The 22,334-nt window shown below is 35.7% G+C and overlaps 1 protein-coding gene across 1 annotated transcript in view; it reads left to right on the top strand.

Annotated features, from left to right (window-relative positions):
* The window catches only part of CNTN4 (contactin 4), a 460,587-nt gene that overhangs the window by 155,155 nt on the left and 283,098 nt on the right, over window positions 1-22,334 (top strand). Inside the window, exon 3 of the mRNA XM_032592345.1 lies at window positions 6,451-6,626. Coding sequence (XP_032448236.1) covers window positions 6,451-6,626 — 176 coding nt within the window. The remainder of the gene's footprint in view (window positions 1-6,450; window positions 6,627-22,334) is intronic.

Below are 22,334 nucleotides of genomic sequence, written 5' to 3' on the forward strand. Positions count from 1 at the left end.
CAATAGCAACAAAAAACCAAGATGGAAGACAATATGCTGAAAGAAATTAACTGTCAAATTTTTGTGTAGCAGAAATACTTTGTTAAAAAGACAACAAAGCAAATATGTGTTCAGGCATTCAGAAACTAAAGTTTGACTCTAGCAGACACACTCGCTAAAGAAAATTCTAAAAGATAGAATTAAACCAAAATGAAAATGATACCAGAGTACCAGAGATATAAGAACTAAAGATAGGTAAAGCAAGTGGTGAAGATTCGTCTTTCTACATCAAATCAATTGCAGTTACACTAAACAATAAAAAATAATTTTAAAAAGCACTGTCTTGTGGAGTTAAAAAAAAGAAAAATTAAAATCCATAGCAACAATAGAAATAAGTTTTAAAAAGATAAACTGCACAATGGATGTATCTACATGGCTAAAAAAAAATAAAATTTGACCCCAACCTAACTGCATACACAAATTTCAGGTGAATGGAAGACCTGCATGGGACATGGACTTTTAAAAGAAGATAGGCATTCATATCTGTGACTTTGGAGGCAAGGAAGTATTTCTCAAATATGACAGGAAAAGCACAAATCTTAAAAGAAAATATTTAACCTCATTAACATTAAGAACTTCTGTTCAACAGAAATACTGAGATGAGTAAAATTTCAAGCTTCCAACTGGGAGAAGATATTTTTAATACATGTCATTGGCAAAGAAGTAATATCTAAAAATATATTTTAAATCCACACAACTCAAAAAGTAAAAAAAAAAAAAAAAATTAAAAAATTAAAAAAACCAAGTAGCCTAGTAGAAACATTACCAAAAGACTTGATTATGTACTTCTAAGAAAAGGAATATCAAATATCCATTAAATATGTAGAAAGATTATCTGTGCCATTAGTGAGCAGAAATAGACAAATTAAAACTAAAATGACACACTCTTCCAAGTCTACCAGATTAACAGAAATTTAGAAGATTAAATTCAACATCGTACAGATAGATTAAACCTAGTATGTTCATACAAGGTATCCCCAAGCAGTAGTGAAAATGATAAATGATGGCTGCAGAGTGATGGATCACAGGAATGTAATTTTGAACAAACAAAGCAAGTCACAGAAGAATAGAGTATAATTCCATATTCATAAAGTTCAAAAGCAGGTCAGCTAGAGCACTTGTTTAAGGATACCAACATACTTAATAAAATCATAAAGAAAATCAAGGGAATGATAAAGCCAAAATTAGAAGTTATAATTAACCATTCAGAGGGAAATGACTAGAATCTAAATGGAAACAGGAGACTTTAAAAGTAATAATACTACTTTTCTTACACACAGATCTTTATTGCCTCATGGTGTTTTATAATTGGGGCAGATGAAATTTTCTTCTGTCCAAGGTTCTTCTAGCTGCACTAAAACTTAAATTTACACGAGGCAGATTAACATAAGATAATCAAATATAGTCACATGTGTATGAGGAATCCACACACATATGAAATTCCAGACAGGCAAATGTGGTATATATGTCATTCTGAAGCAGAAGCAGGTAGGAGTCTGAGACTTCAAAGAGAAAGAATGAAATACACAGAAATAAAAAAAAAAAAAAAAAAGGTAAATGTTGGGTGAATAAGTGTTTGCCGGGCCATATAGAAACAGTAACTCTATATATCTTATAAATAGGATTTTACCTCTATTCACGTTTAATGACAATAACTTTAATAACCAAAATATAATAGTGTGTAAAAACAAAAGTAATATATAACATAGTTAGGACAGGAAGAGATTAGAGTCATTAAGGATCCAGAGAAGTGGGATTTGAACTGTGATGCTGAGCTTGCAAAGTGGCACAGGGCAAAGGACATCTTATACAAGGTAAAGGATGGCAGTATTAGCATAGTGGAAATTATTTTAGAATTTAATTTGTGTGCCCATTCATTCATTCATCAAATATATCATCATGCAGCAAACCACCCAGTGGTTTTCAGACTATGAATTTTAGGTACATGAAACTGGTTCAGCAATTAACTGGTGAGTAATTGCAGAACTTCTACTCAGGAGTCCACCATAGCAGCTGTCCTTTGAATTAGGGTATGGACTAGGAGTCTGAAAAATATGTGGTCCAGGAAAGGTATTTCAACCACTCTATTAAGCAACGGCGATTTACCAAATGCCATCCTAGGTTTAAGATATTCAAAGATTAATAGACTGCATGTTCAAGTAGTATGCTTTTTGGAGGACTGCCTCATAGTAGGACTGCTATGCTGCAAATACTGTGCTGTCAGTGCTATAAAGGATGTCCAAGTTCCAGGGCATCCTGGAGGGAAGAAAGTCTACTTCAGGATGGAAGGTGGAAGGTTTTAGTGAAAGTTTCACAGAAAAGGAGACATTTAACTGTATCTAGAGGGTAAATATTATTTTGCTGTGTGGATATTTTGCCATAGGAAGTGCATTACTGAAATTAAAACCAAAAAAAGACCTCTCTTATGGACATGTAATTTATCATTCAAAACCAGGATAATTTTGAGAGTGAACACCACTGTTAATAATTATTCTAGGACAGCAGGTATAAAACCAGCACTATCCTTGGGCAAACCAGAATATGTACTTATTCTCCCTATAATATGTTGAATTCAAGGTTTAATCAGATTTTTTAAGATGTGTTATATAGTAAACAATAAATGCAAGAAGGAAAGGTTTCTACATACATAAATGATGAGTTAAATGGACCCATGCTTTAGTACATAGCCAATTGTAAGTTCAGATGTTAGCCTTAAATGAAAACAAATTTTGCCGCAGAATTTGGCAAGTTGTTGCTTTGTTTTTCCTCCAAACTGTGACCTTTAATTAACATTGTTTTTGTAACATTGTGTTTCAAGATATAGGGGCCTGCTTTGTTATTTAAAACAAGCGGTGGAACAGAAACCTATTATGTTTTTAAAGATTGCCAGAAAAAGCAGAGAAGGAAACTTTTAATCAAATGTACCAGCAATTGGTTGCAGTGGACTGGGTTTTTTCCTTTATACCTTTGGCAGTTTCTCTGTAACATAATAGCCAGTTGCTACCTGGGAGCTAAAAACTCCCTCTTGTTGAAGGAAAGAGCAAGAGAAAAAATGGAGTCATCGGGTATTTTCAAACATCAGTCTGGCTAAACTTTTTCAGTGCTCTGGCTGACTTTGAGGGGGAAGAACAAATAGGAGAAATTCAAGGTGAATTCTCCGTGGGGATCTTCAGCATTAGGTTTTTCCTCAAACACCACAACTGACCTCTCTTCTTTGTATTATTCCCTCAACTGAGCCTTCTCTTTTCATTGTTTCCTGCCCCTCGATTTTGAAAGGATTGACCCAGACCCAGAAAAATTTAAGAAGTTTTGACTTGTGCCAACTTTCCTTGTATTAAAGTTTCTTAAGGACTTCTGACATTACTTACTGCACTCAGCTTCCCTTTCCAGACAGAAGGGACGTTCAAGTACTTGGTTGGAGTACTTTTGCTGTGAGGTTTGTATTTGATTTAGTTTGTAGACAAAAAAATCCAAGTCAGAAAGGTCTTGCCCCTTCTTCCATGCCAAGTTGAAACCATGAACAAAGCAAGAGGGGTTTACTACAACAAATTCCATAGATAGCTTCCCAGAAAAGTTGGGAAAATTGTACCTTCCAGAATGTCAGTGGGCACAGCCGGACTCTGGAGAGAGTTAAGTTGTGGTTCCGAAATGATTCAGAAATCAGTTTACGTGACTTACTAATTTATCCTGACCCTAGAGAAAATCTCCCTTTGCTCCATATGAGCATTTTCTTTATCACCAGTACATAAAGATTCTTCAAACATTGAAAATAAACTGATTTTTGAAGAGTGTTCTAGTATGGAATAGGATAAGGAATTCAAAGCAATCCACATTCAGTGGGAATGAACATTGACTGCATTGCAATAAAACTGGGTAGAGTGCTTTGTAATCTAGTCTCAACTGCATTTCCCAGCAAGCACTTTATTTTCTAAATAATCCCTTTTCCTTTGCTATTTGTATGTAAAAGCAGGCAATAAAGTAGATTAAAGGACTTTCTGCAGAGCATTTAGGTTGAGATGACTAGTGTAGACAAACCTACAGAGGTGTTCTCATTATTCCTACAACCACTTTTCTAAAAAGGCTCACATGGTCCATTTCTAAATTCCACATTCTGCTTGCAGCTCACATTATATTGCAATTTCCTCTTTGAGTTCTTAGATTTGTCATATTAAATTGCTCAACTATCATTTGAAGTGAGAGTTATAGCCAAGACGTGATCAGCTGACTCAAAAAAAAAAAAAAAACTGTCTGGGGCAGGCAGTCATTTCTAGAGATTCATGTGCAGATAGACCTGCTAAAATATAACGCAGCTGTTCTCTTTTTATTGCTTATTACTTTCATGTCTGTGTCAGAACACAGAAAGAATTACTGTCAAGCTTAAAAACAATGTCTTTTTCTAATACCCATCTTCTTATAAACAAACACATAAAGAGCTATGTCCAATTTTGTGATTCTGACCTACCTTTTCTGCCCCTCATGTTTCTAAATTTTACAATTCAAAGACATGGATGTGAACAAACGTACACCACCATGCTGTGATGGGCTACAATGCTCATAAATTGTGTATGCTGAAAGCTAAAATATATCATAAAGAAGTACAATATTTAGTCAAGTTCCACAGGCATTTATTGAGGAGAGTGTCAAGGTCTAGGTTGCTAAGGGGACAATACAAAAGTGATGTAGGCAAATTATCTCTGGTGAAGGCAAATTCCTAACTGATGAAGCAGAGAGAATCCTATAGGAGACTGTGGAAAACTTTAATTAATTTTGACTATGAATATTGAAAAAGACTTCAATGGAAAAGGTGATTTAAAATTGACCCTGGGGTATCTGGGTGGCTCAGTCAGTTAAGCATCTTATTCTTGCTTACCCTTGATCTCAGGGTTCATGGGTTCGAGCCCCACATCGCAGGCTCTATGCTGACAGTGCGGAGCCTGCTTAGGACTCTCTCTCCCTTTTTGCCCCTCCTGCTCTCTCTCTCTCTCTCCCTCCCTCCAAAATAAATAAGTGAACTTAAAAAAAAATAAAAATAGAACAAAATAGAATTGACCTTGAAGTGTGAAAGAGCTCTTGACACAGAGAAAAGGATCATCTTTAAACTTCTGCTTTTTTTGACACCAAATATCCAAAATCGTGAAACAAACTGGATTGTATGGTTTCATATAAATCCTTTTACATTCATTGTACACACCAGCCATAGTACTCCAGAATATTGTGAGAAGATACACAGTGAGTATGTAGGTATACATACACATTTTAAATGGCTTTTTGTTTGTTTTTTACTGATTGAAGGAAATAAAAATGAAAGTCTCTCATTCTTTAATCTTGTTATGGTTTTTTATCAATTTCCTTTGTGCTGCAGTGTTTTCTTATTTTTTGGTCTCCCCATGGGAATGCTTCTGTGGGACTCTTGATATTTTAGAAGCTTCAACCATGGCATATTTTCATTACCTGGTATTTTTGTAGAATTTGGGAGGGAGGGGGAAAAGAAAAATAAGATACATAGTCAGTGAATTGTATTAGCTCAAAAGTTCCAAAGTATTCAAAGGAAGGCAATTTGGTTAAAATAAGCTCTCTTTGGAATGTTACTGGCTGTGGACAAAAAAAAAAAAAAAAAAAAAAAAAAAAAAAAAAAAAAAAGAAGAAGGAAAGGAAGTAGATCTTGTTAGTAAAGCTTGGCTGTTTAAATGTGCACGTCCCAGGAAAATTTATTTATAGGGCCAAACAATATCATCAGATACAATAGATGATTGAAGTAAATAAACGGAAAAACAACACAGCTATCTTTGCCTCTGTTACCTAATGACCTGATCTGCAGTTTACTGGGATTGTTGATTGGTATTTGAGTGCCATTGACTAAGAAGATCTTCAAAGTGATCCATGATCAAGACTAGTTTGGCCCCTAAGACAGCTCTAGATCAATAGAGTTCCTCTGCTTTGCAGTCAGCCATTTCAGTCATATTAAGGACCAAATCAAAGCATCTCTGCAGCAATTTCATCAAATACTCAGCAATCTACCTGTAAGTGGTATATTCTGTCATTTGTAGAGACCCATTTAAAGAATAACTACAAACTAGAAAAAGGACTTTTTCCGAGGAGCCCTACTTGAAGAAAGTTGTACAAGATGCTATGGGGATTTTAAAATAAAGTGTGTGTAGAATCAAGTAGCCACAAAAGCAAGTGTTAAAATTTTAATATCATTGCTTACTATAAAAGGCATGCTCTTTCCATAGCACTTAAGTTGTCACCATTGCTGGGTAGAGCATTTCTAACTTTTTTTTTTTCTACCATGGTTAAAAAAAGTCACAGATGGTATTTCATGCTATTTATATAGTTTTTATATGTTTTAAATGATTCAGAAATATTGATTAATATTACAAGGCTTTATCTACTGGCATTTTTATGCTATAGGTGGAAATTAAATGGAACAGATGTTGACATTGGTGTGGATTTCCGCTACAGTGTTGTTGAAGGCAGCTTGTTGATCAATAACCCCAATAAAACCCAAGATGCTGGAACGTACCAGTGCATAGCAACAAACTCATTTGGAACAATTGTTAGCAGAGAAGCAAAGCTTCAGTTTGCTTGTAAGTAGCAATTACATTGTGTGCAAATGTTACTCTGAATTTTTATACCATTAAGCCTTTAAAACAGTTTCTTTTAAAAACCAAATAGATTTTAATTTGTTGTATGATCTTTACCTTTTCTTCATATTTGGGAAATACCTTGTTTATAGGATAAATTGTAAATCTAAGTGGAAAGATGTATTCTGCTTTTATAAGGATTAAGACTGATTATATGATAGTTTGTTAGAGGGTTCTCTGTACATATATAAATTCACACACACAAATTTATATACGTATAAATTTACATACACAACAAAATAACACACATAGATACATACACATTATAGAGTGTGTATAAGCAAGCAATTGAACTGCCAGTAATAGTCATTTTGAGAAATGTTTAACCATAAAGTTTAGAGTTGCAACAAATTTTGCTAGTCTATTAATCCTATAATTCTCCTTTTTTTTCTTATTTTATAGATTAGGAAAATTTTTAAAACAACTGTAACAACAACAGTAAGCAGAGGCAAAGTGTTAACTTTTATACTATACCTTTTATATTTCCAGCTTAGAACACTTAAAAAACAAATTGCCATCTCGTAAGACCGTCATCTAATAAAAGTTCATGAGCATGTGAAAGAAAGTGGAATTTAGAAATAGTAAGTTGAAAATAAAATCCACAGGGAAGAGCAGTGAGTACACATTTGAGTATAGATGCCTTTGAGGATTGATGTGCAGTTACATTTTTAAGGGTTATGTATTTGCATATGATTATATATTTCCAGTATAAAATCCCAACTCATACAGCAGTGCATTAATGTCAAAGGTTTCATAATTACAAAGTCTGTTGGCAGTAACACTGTAGAATATTCTCATTAACAAAATCCTCTCTGGGAACTCAACATCAAATATATCTAATATTCAGTGCTTAATCTATTATTGCCGTCACGTGGCATTTTTGCTAGTTGAGAAATGAATTTTCTGAGTATTAGGTATATATAGGATTCCAAGATTATTTTGTTGGTGAATATCTCCTGATATCTTCCAAATATCCTTAGGTGTACAGAATAATAGAAGGATTATATGTCTGATTGAATGCTACAGAACCAAAATGTTTATTTCTCCTGGTCTAATGCAAGTCTATACTTATTTTTTAGGAATAGCAAGTGAATTCTGTTGGATTTATTTAAAAAAAATAAACACAGACTCATTGATTCTAAGAGTAGGGAGATCTCTACACTCAATTAAACTTGTACTTCTTTGATTTTTGGATTCTATAATATAAGAAAATTTTTAAGATAGCAATAGTAACAACAAAAATTAGAGGTTGACATAGAACTGCCAACTCTTGATTTTCTAATTTATGGCATTTAAAAAACAAATCACCAACTCTTAAGGCTATCCTTTTGTAAAAGTACAGGCATTTCTATTACCAGAACTATCTAAAAAACAGAATATCATATTTGAGAGTGGTCATTTAATTAGACTCATTTAGCCTAGGAGAAAGCTCTATCACTCATTTTGTGGGTGGCTGAGTTGGCCTGAGGACGAGGGTTTGGAGTCCACCTTACTTATCCCACTTAATATATAATGTAGGTATCCTGCCACCATCAAAATCTGTGACTGAGCCTTAAAAATTCTAAAACTAGAGAGCTCACCTATTCAACACAAAGCATCCTGATCCATGGTAGACTGCTCTAGTTATTCAGAAGTATAAAAACAAACGCAGCATCTCTTTCATAAAATTTTAACTAAATGTCTAAATTTCCATCACTCTCACTCCCCATGCTTACTGTGTGATCCTGGTTAGGCTTCAAATATGTGAAAATACAATCATGTCCCTTCTTTCCTAATTGTTGTCTTCTCCAGGCACTTAATCTACAACCATCTTCTTCATATCACATCCATTTTTGTTAATTTATCAATTTATGACCATATAGAAATGTATCTAATTCTACACATGTGCCTTGACCTTTGCAGAGGACAGTGGGAGCAGTAGTATCCCACAATGTGAACTTCTTTTTCAATGAATTCAGCTGACATTGATATTCATCTTTTCTTAAAGCCCCAGTCTCACATCTTAACCTTACATGAACATACAGTCATGTAAAATCTGAGAATTGATTTTTTATGAATGCCTATTAATCTCCAGCTACCCAACCATGTTATTTTATTAACCTAAACTCAGAATATTATATTTACCCCTATTAAATTCACCTTCTGAGTGGTGACCCTTTGTTCCCTTACAGTTGAAATTGTTTTAAATCTTTTTTTTAATCTGACATATTGATTGTCCTCCTACTTTAATGTCAGCAGAAAATTTGATAAGCATGTGTACGTTCAAATAATTGATATAACATGTTGACCAGGACAGGACAGCATGCCAATACAGAATTTCCACTAAGATGAGATTGAACTTTTAAATCAATATTCTTTGCATACTCTTGTTCAATTAGCTACACATTTTCCCAAACATACTATAATTGAACCCCAGTTTTTCCTATGTGTTCTTAAAGCGGTGAGAATCTTTGCCACATGCCTTGGTGAAATCAAGATGTATTATTTCTTCAGCGCCCCCTCCTACCTGGTCTCTGTGCATCTTCTCTAGATCTTCTTTAACCGTTTATCATAAAACAGGCAAAGTAATCTTTTAAACATGCAAATGAGATCATTCCACTTTGCTGTTTTATGCCTTCTACTGCACTTAGAATAAATCTCAAATTCATTACCATGGTCTCATTTTAATTTCTTGAAAATGAGAAACTATCTTTTGCACCCGAGCCTTGATACTTTTTTTTTTCCCACTTTTTATTTATTTGAGAAAGAAACAGAGAGAGAGAGAGGGTGAGAGGGGCAGACAGGGAGAGACATCCCAAGCAGTCTCCAGGCTTACAGCAGAGCCTGACACAGGGCTCAATCCCACAGCCTCAGGATCATGACCTGAGCCAAAACCAAGAGTCCGTCCACTTAACCGACTGAGCAACCCAGGCACTCCAAAGCCTTGATACTTTCATTGCCCCTGTCTGATATGCTTTTCTTATGATCCTTCACATGCTCACGTCTCATGATCCTTAATTCTCAGTTTAGGTATGACCTCCTAAGAGAAAGTTTTCACATCATCCTGTCTAATCTAAGAAGTAATGCACATCATTTCTATTCTTCTCTGCTGCTTTCCTCCTTCCAGCCCGCCACTTCTTTTTTTTTTTTTAATTTTTTTTTTCAACATTTATTTATTTTTGGGACAGAGAGAGACAGAGCATGAACGGGGGAGGGGCAGAGAGAGAGGGAGACACAGAATCGGAAACAGGCTCCAGGCTCTGAGCCATCAGCCCAGCGCGGGGCTCGAACTCACGGACCGCGAGATCGTGACCTGGCTGAAGTCAGACGCTTAACCGACTGCGCCACCCAGGCGCCCCAGCAGCCCGCCACTTCTACATAACAGCAGCCTCTGTTTCATTAGTAAGGACTTAATACAAAATAGAATGATTTTGTATATTTTTTCTCATTTAATTGTTACGATAGAATCTACATTCTAAGAGAACTGAGTCTGTCTTTCCATCCTTCTATTTGCAAAGTGTAGGACACTTTATATGTATGAATAAAGGAATTCTTTTATTAATTGCTTCTTTAGTGACACAACAAAGAAAATATATGCATAAAATTGTTTGGGGGGTGATGCATTTTTGTAAATCAAAACTCTTTATATTCTAATAATTTTCTGGAATCCAGCTTCTTGATCTTCCTAGTTTTTAGACTTTTTTTTCTATCTTTTTTTTAAGATGTTGCCTTTATTCAAAAACCATTTTTTAATTGTTTAGAGTGAAATACTTTTCTTGAATGATGTAAGGTGAAGCATGACAATTACATCTTCTGAATGTTACTGAGTAACTTCTTTCTCCCCAAGAATTTTCATAATCAGTGAGGGAAATAAAAGTCTTTTGATCATGCTTACTGTACTATAGTATGCAAGTGAAAATATTTCTTCATTTTTAATCCTATAATTTTATGGCTGAGATAGACCTTAAAAGATTCTTGGCTTGGGGCGCCTGGGTGGCGCAGTCGGTTAAGCGTCCGACTTCAGCCAGGTCACGATCTCGCGGTCCGGGAGTTCGAGCCCCGCGTCAGGCTCTGGGCTGATGGCTCAGAGCCTGAAGCCTGCTTCCGATTCTGTGTCTCCCTCTCTCTCTGCCCCTCCCCCGTTCATGCTCTGTCTCTCTCTGTCCCAAAAATAAATAAACGTTGAAAAAAAAAAATTAAAAAAAAAAAAAAGATTCTTGGCCTATATCATTTTAAAAATTGAATTGAAGATTGGTGGGGTGCCTTGGTGGCTCAGTTGGTTAAGCGTCCAACTCTTGATTTTGGCTTAAGTCATGATCTCATGGTCCATGAGATCAAGCCCTGCATTGGACTCTGTGCTGTCAGCATGGAGCCTTCTTGGGATTCTCTCCCCCTCTCTCTCTTCCCCTCCCCCAGTCATGCTGTCTTGCACACTCTCTCTCTGAATAAATAAACACTTAAAAAATGAAATTTAAAATTGGAGTAAATTAATTACTCATTGTTATTTACACAGTTAATCAGTGGCTACCAAGGAAAACCAGCCTCTGTTTCTAGTTCAGTTTACCCTTGCTTGCCTCTGCTTAAGACTCCTTTTAATTGGGGTGTCTGGGTAGATCAGTCGGTTGAGCATTTGACTTCTGATCACGTCATGATCATGCTATCCATGGGTTTGAGAGCCTGGAGCCTGCTTTGAATTCTGTGTCACCCTCTCTCTCTGCCCTTCCCCAGCTCATGCTCTGTCTCTCTCTCTTTCTCAAAAATTAGTAAACATTAAAAAAAAAATTTTTAAGACTCACTTTGATGTATAAGAAAACATCCCTTCATCTTTATCGAACATGTCATACCTTCAAATGTCATTTTCATACTTTATATAAATTTATCTATAGGACAATCTTACAAGGTAGACATTGTGTATACATTATTTTTAAATATTTTCACACTGCTTTGTAGACAGAATTTTGTAATCTCTTGTATTTAGCAGTTTTTAAAAAATGAATTAATTTACATAACCAAAAAATCTCATTAATGGAGATGATGCCTCCGAGAACTTACCCCTCCACACCATTTTTTTTCATTCAGTATCTTCAGGATAAAACTCCTTCCTTATTAAAAAGGCACTTTTTAAAAAGGCATAGAATAATTTAAGTCACTGTTGATGAGATGTTGACATTTTCATGAGCATACATATTGTATTGCAATATGGAGCACGTTCTGTTTCTCAGGCCCCCTGCACTATTAAGCCATTAGCAATCATTTCTCTTCCTGTCACAAGACTACCAATACCCCTTCTACTGTTTACTCCTTCTGTTATATCTAGGGCTACCAAACCTTATTGATTAATTTACCAGGGTCTACCCAGTGCCTGGCCCTTAGTGAACTTGCAATAGTAATAAGTGGATAGATAATAAGGGTGGATGTTAAGATCATCAGGCTATATTTGGGTCATGAGTTGAACCACTGAGTTCAAAGACTTTCTGATGACCCTTTGGAAGTGCTTTGTAAGTGGGTGCAACATTCCAACCTTGAGGTTATGTAGAAGACAGTTGACATCTTATTCCAGATAAGAATACATGTTGGGGCAGGAGGTCTTTGTTTAAGGGGAAAAAAAATACGTTCATGTAGATAATGCATCAAACATGCCATCCAACTCCTGAAAACTTGGCCTCAGACTATGGATGGTCTCAATAAAATGTTTTAGGACTAGCCTTGCTTTAACTTCCCTTCCACCCAAGGAGAAAAGCAAGTTGAATCATTTTTAATTCTCACATAGGCAATTGAATCAGAAGATAATGCCAGTGGTGGAGGGAAGTTTGTTGCATTATTTCCTCGCTTAATGGTAGGAATATTTCCAGACATTTTGTCTGTGTGGAATGAAGTGCTATGGCTCCATCAGCCTAGGTGCTCACTTCCCCAGCCAAGTATCCCAATCTAAATTTGCTTGAGAATCATTGTGCATGGTTATTCAGCAGGGCAGTATTTTTCTCAGACGTACTGACATTAAAAAAAAATTTTTTTTTAACGTTTATTTATTTTTGAGACAGAGAGAGACAGAGCATGAATGGGGGAGGGTCAGAGAGAGAGAGAGACACAGAATCCGAAGCAGGCTCCAGGCTCTGAGCTGTCAGCACAGAGCCCAATGCGGGGCTTGCACTCACAGACTGCGAGATCATGACCTGAGCGGAAGTCAGATGCTTAACCAACTGAGCCATCCAGGTGCCCCCAGCCATTTTTTAAAGTAAAATGCAATACACACTTACACACTTAGAAAATAGTCAAATAAGTATTAGTGTTTATTTTTGAGAGAGCGAATGCAAGCAGGGGAGGGGCACAGAGAGAGTGAGACACAGAATTTGAAGCAGGCTCCAAGCTCTCACTGTCCACAGAGTCCTACCCGGGGCTTGAACCCAGGCATGTGAGATCATGACCTGAGCCAAAGTTGGGTGCCTAACCGACTGAGCCACCCAGGTGCCCCTATCTATTTTTTTATTGTTTATTTATTTATTTTGAGAGAGAGAAAGAGAAAGTGAGGGCTGGGGGAGGAGCAGAGAGTGAGGAGAAAAAGAACCCCAAGTAGGCTCCCCACTGACAGCATATAGTCCAACCCTGTCTCTATCTCAGGAACATTGAGATTATGATCTGAGCCAAAATCAAGAGTCAAATGCTTAACAAGACTGAGCCACCCAATTTGGGTGCCCCCAAATAAGTATATTTTTTTAGTTGGCTGTGTGGATTTGAGAAGCTGAGATAACTATATTGCTTAAGTTTAGATGGAATGGAACGTTGTGTATTGTTCTAGTTCACTTTAGTTGTCCTATAAGGTTTCTAAAACTCAGACTTCTCGTCAGCATTGTGCAGATAACCATACTTACCTTTTAGGGTTGTTATGAAGATTAGATTATACAGCACATGCAAAATCCCAGAATATTTCCTACCATGAGAAAACTAAGTATAATTCGTTCTCTAATTTTCTCTTCTCTATCCTCTTTTTCTCCCTTTTCTGTCTCTTTAAAATAAGAACAATAACCAACATGTATTTATTTATTTTTCATTTTTTATCAAGTTTTAGAGAATATGATTAGACACTTTGTTTACATTTTAAAGTTGTGTGGGTTTTTTTTATATTCCCAAAGTAATATATAATGGAAAAGATATATATATATTTTTTTAATTTTTAATTCCTATTTTACCCATCCTCCCACCTACCTCTCTTCTGGTAACTATCAGTTTATAACTAATATTTATTAAGAGCTTAGGTGTAATGCATAAGAGCACAAGCCCCAGAGTTAAATTCCCTGGTTTGAAATTTAGCCCCTGCTATAACCCTGTGACCTTGGACAAGGTACTTCTCTCTGCATCTGTTTCTTTCTCCATAAAATGAGGTTAATAACTTTACCTCCTTTGTTGTAAGGATCAAATAAATTAATACTGTTAAAATTCCTACGTCATTGTCTGGCACCCATGAAGGGTTTAATAAATGTTAGCTATTATTTTAATGTTTATTCTAATTTTACTAATCTGTATCTGATATTATGCTAAGAACATTGGAATATTGTCCCATTTAGTTCTCAGTACAACCCAAGATTTCCCTGTAGATAAATGTATGTCAAGTATAAAAATGAGACTTGGAACAATGACCTGTTAGATAAAGATGAAGGGATGTTTTCTTATAGACCAAAGTGAGTCTCAAGCAAAGGTGAGCAAGGGTGCACTGAACTAGAAGCTGTGGCTGATTATTTTTATACCATAGGTGATGAATCTGAGAATTAGTGAAATGAGATACTTTTCACCGAACATGAAATGGGAGGAAGAGAACCCATAGACACCTGACCATCCATTACATGGGATTTGACATACCTGGTTCCCCCATGACACCTAAAACTACACTTTCCTAGTAGAATTTATCTTCAAACCATATATTCAATTCCATATATTCAAACCATATATTCAAACCATATATTCAAACCACATATTCAATTCAATATGATTGGTAACATATTTCCTTCGGAAACACAAACTTGGATTTTTTGATGTGTTTTACAACCTTTAATATAATACATCCATCATTAATTTTTTGTTATTTTTAATTTTTTAGTTATATGCTTCCTTGATGTCATCATAATGTTGATTTACTGTTAACAACTAAAAGCATAATGCTGTATACTGCAATTATGCATATATTTGTGACTCTAATTTTAATATAATTGGTTTCAGGTTCCATAATGAGAATAATTAATAACAGTATTTCTGCTCTAAAAGTTAATATGCAAATTTCCAATTTATTATAAGTAGGTTATAAAACATTCTTAATATTGATATTTTATGGTAAATAACCCTGGGTTGGTAAACTGTATATCCTCAAGCTGTCAACGACATATTATTATAAGCTTTCTTATTCCCATATCATTCCTCCCCTACATGTGAAAAGGATGCACTTTAATAAGTATAGATTATTATGAACAGCTTCCAAGAGAATAATACAATAACTCTAGATTTTAGCCCATCAGACTTGATTGCTTCATAAATAGTGTTTGGGGCCTTCATTGTAGAAATTTAGCTGTTTTTTAACACTACAGATCTTCAAAACAAAAGACTTAACTTTATTTCATCATCTCAGGTTGTGGATGACTATAATTTATACATAAGTATCTCCAAATTGCTCGTGATAAAATTAAATTATGTAACGATATCCAGTCACCTGTCTTCTGTAGGGAAACGAGCATTGTCTTGGCCATGGGCAAGGTAGTGTTCTTTGAAGGAAACTCCTTGAGTGTTACCTATGCTGATCTCTGTTGGTACCTTGTCTGAGATGGGAAAAGAAGCTAGATTGGTACATTATTCATACCCTGCGTATCTACCTCCTGAGCTTGTAGTAAGGGGAAGAAGATAGAAGACAGAAAAGATGATAAAAGAAGGATAGAGATAATAAGTGAAGGGATCCCTTAGGTGCAAAAGCCACTCCGTCCTGGCCTCTCGATGACCTCTAGCAATGTATCTTTAAGGGTAAAGTAACTCAATAAACCAATCCATTCCAAGGTTAATTTCATTTAGCTTTAGCAATTATGTGGCAGCCAACATTTTTTATGGTGAAAATATTTCATTGATGAACAGCAGCTGATTAGATGGTCTCATTGGAATAGATCTTTCTTATTGCTACTACAGTACGCCTTGTCTGATTTCTCCTTAACTTGGGCACCCTCTGATAACTGCAGTGCTGATGGTAATAAAAATTAGAAAAAATGTATTAAATTTAGAATGTTGTACTGTGTTCAAACTGGGGCTTTTGGCAACCTGGTTTTTTATCCCTTGATTATTGCTTCTATTCACAGTAAATTTCAAATATTCATTGCTTTTAATATTCAATAATTAGTTTATCTTTCATAGCCAAAGAATGAAATGTGCAGTCAATCAGAACAATGGCTGGGGGTTTGATAGATGGCCAAACCCATGACTGGCTTGACTTATTTTTAATTAGGAAGTCTGCTTAAATAGGCAAACTTTTGTTTCTAAGCAATAAAATGTTGATGGATGACTGTTTGGATAAATAATTTGTGAATATTTAGATCAATTAAAAATCAGCTGAGAAATATTTGGACAGTAAAACTGAAAACATTTATCAATGCAAGGCCTTTGATTCTTAATAAAGTAGTAAGTTTTCCTCATTTGAATAGTTAGAAGGATTTAAACCAAAACTTGCTGAGTTTCTGAAATAATTCTTTTAGTGGATCTGCCATTTAGTATAGTATACAACGACATTACTGGTGAGAATTGGTGTCTCTAGAAGATTTTATAGTGTAAACCTTAAGAACTAGTCAGATACGGCCATTCTGTATTGGTTCTTAGTGATGTGGGCAGTTGTGAGTTGTGGTACAATTAATCATTGAAATTCACAGGTATACAAAATAATTGTCATGTGTGTTTTTTTCTTTCCCTTCTACAAAACCTATTAATCTACAGGTACTAGTTAATTATGGCCATTACTTTGTTAGGTATTTCTCCTTCCACTTATCCACAGTCCAATTTGGGGTCTATATGACTGATAAAGGGGGCTGGGAACTAAATGAATGAAGTATATAGATTTTTAAATTTTTAATGTTTATTTTTTGAGAGAGAGAGAGAGAGAGAGACAGAGCGCATGTGGTGGGGGGGGGGGGGTGCGTGCAGAGCGAGAAGGAGACAGAATCTGAAGCAGGCTCCAGGCTCTGAGCTGTCAGCACAGAGCCCTCTGTGGGGCTCAGACTCACAAACACTGAGATCATGACCTGAAGCGAAGTCAGACGCTTAACCTACTAAACCACCCAGGCTCCCTGTGAAGTATACAGATTTTTTAAAAATCAAGAGCATCCTAAGAATATAGTTCACCTAAAAATTAGCAACCAAGACCAGATGGGGATCCAAAGAAGCTTACTCAGACAATACTTAAGTTAGTAAAGTTAACAATTTACACTTTGTACTTTAGTAAAAAAATAAAAAGTTAATGAAATGTCCCTTTTTGTTTCCTTGTTGTAATTTAGTCAACAAATATTAAAATAATTTTGATTGTTTTTCAAGTTTAAGTTTTAGATAATGAGGTACAAATCTTACCTTCTTGCACAGCCTTAACTGTGCTTTACATTTGACTGAAGTTTTGGTGCACGATCAGTTAGGTATTGCCATAGAGTTGAAAAGAGGAAACAGTTTCTGACTGGGAGAAAATGCCAACTATAAGAAGTCACTCAAATGTCACTGTCCATTCTTTCTCAAGATTTTATATTTGAGAGGTTATATGATGTTATAGAACAGATACGTATTCAGTTATGGTTTAAAATTCCCAACCTGATAGACCACCTCTAGTGGATTGAGTGGTAACTTCCCAAAAGGTGTGTCCACCTAGAACCTGGAAATGTGATCTTATTTGGGGAAAAGTTCTTTTCTGGTATAATTCAATTCAGAATCTCAAGGTGAGATCATCCAGAATTAAGCAGTCATACGCTCAATCCAATGGCAATATAAGAGACAAAGGAGGAGAAGATACAAAGGGGAGAAGGCGATGTGACTGTGGAAGCAGAAATTGTAGGGAAGTAGCCAGGCAATGCCAAGGATTGCCAAGAGCCATCAAGAGCTAGAAGCAACAGAGACAGATTCTCCCCTGGAGCCTTCACAGTGAGTGCAGCCTTGCTGGTACCTTGATTTTAGACCTCCAGCCTTCAGAATGTGAGAGCATACATCTGTGCAGCGTTAAGCCACCAACTTTGTGGTGACTTGTTTACAGTGACCCGAGGAAACTAGTAGACTGGTACATGTGCAGTTCCTTCCCTATTCTCTCCTGACTACTGTCATCAAGGAAAAATGAAACCATTTAGGAAATCAGACTGAAATGAGGTGTTTTTGTAACTTAGCTGTATCAGGGAACAAAGTATTGAGAGGGATGGCATTGCATAAATGTGGGATTATCTGTGCAAGTTTTGTGTCACGCCATGCATTTGCCTCTGGTGAGCATAACGGCATTTTGAACATTACATAGTATGATTTGATGGAATAATGAAAAAGGCAGCTACATAATTCAAAAAGTTACCTTTTCTTCAGCACTTAGATCTCTTGCAATAACCCTCATAGTCCTTCTCTAAAACAGGCGGGATTGGTCCTTTCTTCATAAGGCAGCGATTTGAAGTGATTCAGGGTAGTCTGTTGGCCCCATACCCCTCTCTCTGGACTTCTTTTTTTCTAGGTCCTTTTGCCTGAATTTGACCCCTTTGTCTGGCACTCTAAAGCCCTAGAAACTAGCAATTATCACATTTAGAGTGTCTGACCTACCTGTGGCTGTAACAGTACCACTGTGGTCTCTCATGCATTGTTACCTTTCGTGTTATGACATTTCTTTCTGCAAAAATCCCCTGTGCTAGCGAGGGCCCGATTCCATTGTCTTCCTAGTCAGCACCTTTCACTGAGTAGGCTCTAATCTGAACAAGCCATTTACCTCCTCTCTGACATGTATTTTATGCACCACACCGGCTTGTTTTTTTTACTTCACAGCTATAATACGTGATCCCTTTACAGAACAAAGCACGCTTTAATGTTCAGAGGTTAAATCTCAAATTCAGGGGCATCATAAAAGGGTGTGTGTGTGTGTGTGTGTGTGTGTGTGTGTGTGTTTTCAAAGAACTAAATTATGCTATTAGATATTATACCATAGATTAAATTCTGTGCTAACCACTAAACCCTGACTGGATGATACTGCGGCTCAGTAATTTATCCCTGATATATGTATTTAGGCTATGCATACTCCAGTTATGATCAGAGTATTAATTTGCTGCCAAACACTTGCATTGTTATTTACCATTAGCATTTCAGATTTGTTCATTTTTTCATGCATTTACTGTCCACCATCCCCTCCACCAAACTCAGTGCAGTTTTTGCTATGAATAGTCTGTTAACTTGGCTTCATAAAATATAGATTAATTATACCTTAAAGGCCCTCCTTTAAGTAGCCCACATTTATTTTACAAAGCAGTCACAGGCAGCATGAGGGAGTCGACAAATGGATTTCCTTATTTTTGACCTCAGTGATTACTTTGTTCTACTTTTTTCAAATGTTATCACCAAAAAAATGAGGGCAGGTATATATGGATAGGCGTGAATAAGTATTTGTGGAGTGAGAGACACTGAAGGAATATATGGATCAATGAAAGAGTATAAGAGAAATACAAATGCCTTGGGTTTAAGGTATATGAGGTAATATCTTTTCATAAATATTCTATTCCATGAATTGGGAAGTATGTTTTTACATTTCTAAACCTGGGAGGTGCCCTCCATAAAGTTGTATATTAACTATAGTTTCTAATAAAAAAATTCATTAAAGAATCATTGTTAGTTACTTTTCATACCGTGTTTTCTTTTGGTACCATCATGACTATCAAATTTCAGAACATTTTTATCACCTTAAAAAAGGAACACTGTACTCATTTATAGTCACTCTCATTTCTTCCCATCCTATTTTCTGTCTCTATGAATTTTCCCATCCTGGACATTTTATATAAATGGCATCATACAATATGTGGCCTTTTATGACCTGTTACTTTCACTTAGCATAGCATTATCAAGGTTGATCTATATTGCAGCATGTATCAATATTTTATTTTTCTTTATGGTCAAATGGTATGCCATTGTATTTGTTGATGTAGGGGTCCAACTTCATTCTTTTTTATCTTTTACAAATGATTCTTTTTCTTTTCCCTTCATTTTTTTTAAATTGACGTATAATTGACATACAACATTGTATTTCATGTGTATGCATAATGATTGAATATATGTATATATTGAAAAGTGATCACTACAATAAGTCTAGTTAACATCCATCACCATCCATAGTTGTAGAAAATGTTTTTCTTATGATGAGAACTTTTAAGATACACTTAGCCACTTTCATGTAAGCTATACAGTATTATTAACTATAGTTGCCATGTTGTCCATTACATCCCCATAACTTTTAAATTTTATAACTGGAAATTTGTTGCCTTTGATTCCTTACACTCAATTTTCCCACCCCCCAACCCCCACTCTCCCTTGGCCCTGCCTCTGGCAACCACCAATCACTTATGTGTATCTTTGAATGTGTTTATTTTGTTCTTTGTTTTGTTCCTTTTTTTTAGATCCCACATATAACTGAAATCATATTATATTTGCCTTTCTCTGTCTGACTTATTCTAGCAGAATGCCCTCAAGGTCCATCCATGTTGTTACAGATGGCAAGATTTCATTCTTTTTTATGGTTGAATAATATTCCATTGTGTATATACCACATTTTCTTGGTCCACGCATCTGTCAATAGACCCGAAGGATAGTTCCATATCTGGGCTGTTATAAATAATGCTGCAATGAACACAGAGTGCATATGTCTTTTTAAGTTAGTGTTTTCATTTCCTTCAGATAAATGCACAGAAGTGAAAATTTTCAATCATATGGTAGTTCTGTTTTTAATTTTTTAAGGAATCTCCATATTGTTTTCCAAAGTGGCTGTACCAATTTACATTTCTACCAGTTTAATTCCCCTCCTGTCCACATCTTTGCCAAGACTTTTTATATCTTTTCTTTTTGATAATAGCCATCCCGACAAGTATGAGGTATTATCTCATTGTGCTTTTTGATTTGCATTTCCTTGATGATAAGCGATATTGAGCATCTTTTCACGTACCTGTTGGCCATATATATGTCTTCTTTGGAAAAAAATGTCTGTACAGAATTGCCCATTTTTAAAAAAATCAGATTGTCTTTTTGCTTGGACTTGTTCTTTAGATATTTTAAATATTTACCCCTTATCAGATGTATGATTTGCAAATATCTGTAGGTTGCAGATACAGTAGGTTGCCTTTTTGTTCATTAGGTTGCCTCATTCAGTAGGTTGCCTTTTTGTTGTTGTTGATGGCTTCCTTTGCTGTGCAGCAGATTTTTGGTTTGATGGGGTCCAACTTGTTTATTTTTGCTTTTGTTCTCTTTTGTCATCAAATTCAAAAATCCTCACCCAGACCTATGTGAAGGAACTAATTCCCTATGTTTTCTTGTAGGATTTTTATGGTGTCAGGTCATAATGTTCCATTTTATGTTGTTAATCCATTTTCAGTTAATTTTTGTGCACGGTGTAACATGGTTGCCAGGTTTCATTATTTTGTATGTTAGTGTCCAGTCCTCCCAATACCACTTACTAAAAGACTGTCCTTTCTTCACTGTATATTCTTCCTACTTTGTCGTAAACTAATTGACCTGTATTGGTGAGTTTATTTCTGGGCTCACTATTGTGTTTCATTGAGCCATGTATCTGTTTTTATGTCAATACCATACTGATTTGATTATGAGAGTTTGGTGATATAGTTTGAAATTGGAGACAAATTCTTTTGTAATGTGGATATACAGTTGTTCCAACATCATTTGTTGAAAGGTGGTTCTTTCCCCTGTTGAATGATTTGCACTTTGACCATAACGCTATGATCAAAAATCAATTGACCGTAAATATAGGGATTTATTTCAGGGCCCTCAGTTTTATTCTATTGATTGATGTATTTTCCTTATGCCAGTACCACACTGTGGTGATTCCTGTAGCTTTGTAGTAAGTTTTGAAATGAGAGAGTGTCCATTAATAGTTTCCTAAGACCAAAGAAAAAAGATGCACATTGCCCATTATCTACAGACTTCATTCTGCTTTCAGTATCAAATTGTGTGTTGTCTAATCTTAAATAACATCACATTTTGAGCCTTGACATTCTAATCCACTGATTTCCTCACACTTGAGATGGAGTTCATTTGTTCTTATTCCTCTTCCCAGGGTCTCAGTTCTAATTTTCCTCAAACAACCACTCAAACAAGAATGCTTGTGATTTCTTAAGAGCTGTCTCTATTTTACCACCCAAGCACAATCTAAATCCATAGAAGAGAAATATTTGTCTTTAAGGCAGTGAAGCTCTAGGAGAACTATTCAATTAGCAACCAGAACATTTAACAAAAATTGGGTGGCACATCTCCTTTCCTAACTCTTCCAGGAACGATAGGGAGATAATTATACATTTGCAAAACTAAGAGTCCCTTACTGAGTTTTCTCAGGACAAAGAATACTCTTGACCCAAGGTTTGATTTTAAAATGTTAATTTTCCTATCTCCACCAGAGTACTTTATTTTTTTTTTTCAGAGTACTTTATAATAAGTCAT

Source organism: Lynx canadensis, chromosome A2, assembly GCF_007474595.2.
Source record: "Lynx canadensis isolate LIC74 chromosome A2, mLynCan4.pri.v2, whole genome shotgun sequence".
NCBI classification, from domain to species: domain Eukaryota; kingdom Metazoa; phylum Chordata; class Mammalia; order Carnivora; family Felidae; genus Lynx; species Lynx canadensis.